This window comes from Sinocyclocheilus rhinocerous, unplaced genomic scaffold (assembly GCF_001515625.1).
Source record: "Sinocyclocheilus rhinocerous isolate Xijiao unplaced genomic scaffold, SAMN03320098_v1.1 scaffold2230, whole genome shotgun sequence".
Classification (NCBI taxonomy): Eukaryota; Metazoa; Chordata; class Actinopteri; order Cypriniformes; family Cyprinidae; genus Sinocyclocheilus; species Sinocyclocheilus rhinocerous.
The window spans coordinates 36,598-42,759 of NW_015659700.1; the positions used below are offsets into that span (position 1 = coordinate 36,598).

Below are 6,162 nucleotides of genomic sequence, written 5' to 3' on the forward strand. Positions count from 1 at the left end.
TTTCTTGATAAACCTTCCTATTGTTTTTGACTTGTGTTTTAATATGTTGGCTAACGTTATATGAAGATGAAGAATTCTGTCAGGCTATTGATTGATTTTCCATTGTTCTGCATTTCCCCAGCTGATTTTAATAAATAAGCATTGGTTGACATTGAGTGTGTGCTCTTCTTTTTTTTTCTTTTTAACGACCGGCTAAAATTAAATGATGATAACGTGAGGCAAGCGTAGGCTACGGCATAATTGTGACCTATTTTTAGCGGAAGTCATTGAGGGATTTGACAGTGTGATTCATAGATTAGGTATTTCAAATTTAGGCTATTATATACACGCACGCACAAAGTTTTTTTTTCTTACCATCTTTTGGGGGTTTCTTGCTTTTAGACTAGTCGACTAGTCGGATACAAAACTTCAGTTTAAACGACAGTCAAATTAGTCGTCACGCACATCCCTACTTGAGGCCCACACCTGCACCAGTATATGCTGTTTTATCTTGTGAAGCATGTATATTTGCAGCATAAGTAGCACCAAACAGAATTGAAAAAATAAAAAAATCCCAAAATCATCACTTGGACAAATAGATTGTCCCATCCCAAACACAAGCCATTGGTTGAGTAAATGTTGCTATGTCAGGCCGTTTTTGGACAAGAGCAACCTCTGAATGTCTCTGCACATTAAAGTATGAGAAGAAAGTAGAAGGAAGTATTTTAACTTTTAAAAAAAAATAATCTTTATGAATTTGTAGACTATAATAAAGTAGTGTTCCTATCTTTTGGCTTGACATAAATGTTAAATCTTTTGGACAGACGTTATGGGGTTAACCTGTAAAATTGAATTATGTTGGCCAGCAAGTGAAAGTTCCTACAGAAATGGTGAAACACAGTTACTCGTTCTTCAAGAAATGGTGAAATTCCCTATCTCCTCTTTCCATCTCATATACGTTAAAATAAAACTAATGCTTGATTTCCTCTTTCCTTCCTCAACTAGCACGCCTTTCATATAATGATAGAGGTAAGAGAAGCCTGATTCATTCATCTTTTTTTTTTTTCAAGATTATGTTGAAACCTCATTTTAAAAAATCCCAAAATCATCACTTGGACAAATAGATTGTCCCATCCCAAACACAAGCCATTGGTTGAGTAAATGTTGCTATGTCAGGCCGTTTTTGGACAAAGAGCAACCTCTGAATGTCTCTGCACATTAAAGTATGAGAAGAAAGTAGAAGGAAGTATTTTAACTTTAAAAAAAAAATAATCTTTATGAATTTGTAGACTATAATAAAGTAGTGTTCCTATCTTTTGGCTTGACATAAATGTTAAATCTTTTGGACAGACGTTATGGGGTTAACCTGTAAAATTGAATTATGTTGGCCAGCAAGTGAAAGTTCCTACAGAAATGGTGAAACACAGTTACTCGTTCTTCAAGAAATGGTGAAATTCCCTATCTCCTCTTTCCATCTCATATACGTTAAAATAAAACTAATGCTTGATTTCCTCTTTCCTTCCTCAACTAGCACGCCTTTCATATAATGATAGAGGTAAGAGAAGCCTGATTCATTCATCTTTTTTTTTTTTCAAGATTATGTTGAAACCTCATTTTAAACTTTTTTTCATTGCTATCAAAAGCACCCCTTTGTTTTTGTTAGCACATTTTCCTATAATATCCCACTGGTTTTATTTTGCGTTTATCCCTGCACATTGCCTCATCAATCTGTGATGCTCTGACTTTCAGTGCACGGATAACAAAAATGAAATCCTCTCTGATTCAGGGGATTCAGGCAGAGATCCCTTGATTTTGGTGCATGGTAAAATGGCAGTACTGAGGTTAAAAATGCATGTCTCCAAGCATGTAGCAAATGTATGCAAAGATGAATGTTATGAATGTGGGAATGGGGAACAGCTGAAAGTGCTTTTATTGTACTTAACCTATGAAACATTTGCAGTCATATTGAAAGATTCACGGCAAACTGTCATATTGCATCAGTGTCACCTCTTGGACATTCTCAATTTCAGCACACACTAAATACACATGAAAAATCAGTGGCTTGATAACTTTGAAAGATGTGAGGCTGTGGGTCTCTGCGGCACTCATTTGCCAATCCATGTGGCAGTTTTAGCCAGAGAGGCAAAGCTCTTAAAAACTGGAATGAACTAAGATTATTCCCTGATGAGTCCTGAGCTGTATTTACATTTGCATGAATGTGCTTCTTGACAGATGTTCGTCCATGAGCTAAATAAATCTACAACAGCAAAATATAAATAAAAAAAGCCTTGCTAGATTTAAGAGGGTCATGTTATGTAAAACTGGATTTTTCCCTCCCAGCAAGTAATGTATAGTCTGTATAGTAATTATATAGATTATACTATGTTTTTTCAGTGATCACTTTCCATATCACAGTAACAGTAAAAGCAGCCTGTTTTCTTGGGGCTAGAAAGAAAGTTGAAAATGGTGGGGGAAAACTGAATTATGAGCAGGATATTTAACTTTTAGTCCAGGAAACCTTGACTAGCATTGTAAGTGGACCTCAAGGGGAAAATAAAATGCTGCAAAAGAGTTAAGATATTGCCCTTTTACAACCTTTTTGAATCGCTCCCAGAGTTCCCAGAGGGTGATTGAACAGTAATGTTGGGCAGCCCAAAAACAAGTAAAGGAAATCAAGTGGTCATTCAGTGTTCTGGAGCCAAAGATTGTTGCCTGATTTCTCTTGAGATTTAGTCCACCCTGAAGGTTTAATACAAAACATCGCATTAATTCTTTTATCCACCTGTGTGCCAGTACTGATAAGATACACTCTTGCACTAAGTCCATTTAGTTCTGTAAGGATTTAGCTCAGCATTACATTGTGTATATGCTGCATTTGTTACAGCAAACCACTGTGTATTGCTTTGGTCTAAATGTGTCTTTCAAATGAATAACTGTATGTAAATAATTCACAAGAGATCAAAAGCCCCCAAAAATTTCAAGGCCGAACAAGTTATCCCAGATTCACTCTGTGCATTCTTCTTAAAGTATATAGTCTTTGTAAACAGTCATGGACCTTAGGGTGGCTTTCTGTTAGGTGAGATAAATCTTATTCTTCCATACATCACATTTATAGTAGACTTAATAACAGTCCTAAAAACTCAGTGCAATAAAAAAATCAGTTTTCATTGAAACAGTAGAAAGATTTATTTGATGTTTCAAAAACTATTCAGACATGCATCAATGGAAAAATGTGCATCAGTGAATACGTCTGAATTGAATGTATTTGATGCATCACAAAATAGTGAAGCCACATCTTTGAGTTGTCCTTGTATGCTGAATTAAAAAACAAACTGGCTGTGATCTGATTGTTACAGTATGTTTGTGTATAAAAAAGAATGCAAATGACATATATCAGATATAAGTATTGCTTAAATTATTTAAAGACTGAGAAATGAGAATTAGGGACATCAGAAAATACCTGCATGAATGCTTCACATGTAAGTCATTTGCAAAACAATTGTCTCTGCTAGACTTTTTCCACTGGTCGCTTTATTTTTAGACAGTGAACAAAACAAACAACTCCAGTAACCTGCACTCTGACATACTATATCTGCCACAGGCATCTGGGTAGAAGGATAGCCCTCTTAAATTACCTGTGTTGTTTTTCTTTTTCTCTATTTTAGAAAAGGAATGCTTTAAAAATGTCAGTCTGTACCTCCATCCATGGCCACTGCCCCAGGGGCAAACGCTTCCCGTAAGACCTATTGTCATCATGTTTATGACTGGTGTCTACTTGGTGACTGACGTTTAGGCAAATTGAAAAGTAAATATGACCCTGACCCATGTGGGTGTAGGTGTGTGAGGTCAGGGTGAGGGTTGTTTTCTTTACGTCCCCCTCAGGAGCTTAGACCCCCCCCCGTACCTCCATCCTCCCTCATTTCGTGTCGACTCTATTCGGTTTGTGTAACAGCAAAGCATTGCCATCTCAGAAGTACTCGCTTTCTCACCTGCGTCCTCACCGTTTCGTGTTTTTCTTCTCTGCATGATGGATGTTCTGTTCTTTAACCTTGTCTCCTCCCACCCACAGTCATGCGATGCACTTTTCTCCAGCATTTGTTTCTTTGAGGACTTGGAAAAACTTAACAACCCAGATCCATATGCTAAGGAGTCTCAGTTCAGAACAATCGTGCCTTCCCCTCCATGTTCAGTTGGTGGAAATGTAGGCCACATATAAAAACATGCCTGTTCTGCATTTGTCCTACTTTTGCCTGAACTCCAAACCACAATCCAGCAGGTGCTCTGTGGACAGACATTCTTCATCCTACCTACTTATTGGGCATTTTTTTCAAAAAGGAGGCCAAATGAATCTCTTTTTGTCTATTCGAGCACTTACGACTAACAAAGGGAAGTAGGTTGTTACAGAGATTTAAGGTTAATCTCACAAGACTTCTTTAAAGAACATACCAGTGTAATTTGTCTTCCATTATATTTTGCTTATTGTTTGCTTATATTTGATTAAAGGGGTCATATGATGTTGCTAAAAAGAACATTATTTTGTGTATTTGGTGTAAAATGAAGGATGTTTTTAGGACCATGAAGAAAGTTTTGCATTGTGACATTAAGTTAAACAAAAATAATTTTTTATATATTTATCTTATAGGGATGCAACAATACATTTAGCCTACGGTTCAATACATACCTCAGTTTTTTAACCACGGTTTTCGGTTTGGTTCAGTTCTGATGGTTTGACACATCAGAGTTTTTTTTTTTTTTTTTTTTGCGATTTTAAAATGTGATTTTTAAAACAATTTGAAAAATCTACTTATGTACACTCGAGAAAAACATGGATTATCATGTGTCTTGTTCAAATTTCTTTTGAGAGAAGTATTATTTTTCCTGTTTATTCCCAAAATAGGATGGCTTGGCCATTATTGTGCGTTATAAACACATGTAAGTCTGTTTCATTCATACTGGAAGCCGGAGGGCGCTCTCACGCAGAAACTCCACATATGCATCACAGAAGTAATAGAACTCATACGTTCCAGGAAATCCCTAATATGGACAAAGGCATCCAGCTTTCGCTGAATAAAAAGAAGATAGAAACGTTTTGGATAATGAAACTTGAAGACAAATTAACATTTGACTAAGACAATGTATAGTTTATCTGTGTTCTTCAAGCCATCTCTGGTATTTTCATAATAATTAAGTATATTTGTGATCCATTGCTAATCGACATAGCCTTTATTACAGTATAGAATATATTTTCTGCCTCATTCTGTGATAAGAAGCCACACCATACCCCCTCATGAAAGAAGAAAGCCATCGTGTTTCCGCTAAGCGCTGAATTTTCAAAAGTATGTGAAATATGTAAAGTTCGCAGCGTAGACTCTTTAAAATGCATCCAAGAGTTTACACATCGGTCTGTTATTGTGGTGACATTTCCACAACCCTAAACATGACGCGGCACAAAATGAAACGTGATTGGTTGTTTTACTTGTCAGTCATATGGCCTCTTGGGCGGTCCTTGGCCATTCAAAGCGGCCAAGGTTCCCAGACCTTCTGCTGTCAGTCTGAAGGTCTGGCTACGCGAGACTATAGGTGGAGAGGCGTTTCCTGATCTCACGAAAACTCACGGGCACACAAACAGAGCAATTCGGAGAGCAATTCGGAGAAAAATAAAACCCATATAAATTATTTAAACGCAAAACCGAAAAAACGATGTCGTACCGAACGGTTCAATATTATATTGAGAATTGTGTCATCCCTATTATCTTATATAAATAAACATTTTATATTACATATTAAACATTATGTAAATAAACTAGGGATGTAACGATTAACCGTGAGCCGGTTGAAAATCGATTCAAATATGTGACGATTCAAATCGGTTGAGATGCTAAACAAATCGCGATTCATTTAGGGGTAGTTTATGAATCCATGTCTGAGGGGAACTTACTGTCTTTAGAAAAGTTTAGATGCAGGGCTCTACAGTGCAACTATTTCAGTTGCATTTGCGACTGAAAACTACTTAACACAGCGGTGTTTCATTTATGAATGAATGGGCATTTCTGAACGGATCTAGTGAGTCAGTGATTCATGATTACCCATTCATAAAGACAGTCACTTGATTCATTCCTGAATTAATCAGCTGTTCGAACGAATCAATTGAATGAATGATTCAGTGATAAAAATAAGACTTGC

At 36.6% G+C, this 6,162-nt stretch overlaps 1 protein-coding gene across 1 annotated transcript in view; it reads left to right on the plus strand.

The window, feature by feature from the left end:
• The window catches only part of LOC107724023 (activin receptor type-2A-like), a 34,895-nt gene that overhangs the window by 19,401 nt on the left and 9,332 nt on the right, over positions 1-6,162 (plus strand). Inside the window, exon 5 of the mRNA XM_016532783.1 lies at positions 985-1,008. Coding sequence (XP_016388269.1) covers positions 985-1,008 — 24 coding nt within the window. The remainder of the gene's footprint in view (positions 1-984; positions 1,009-6,162) is intronic.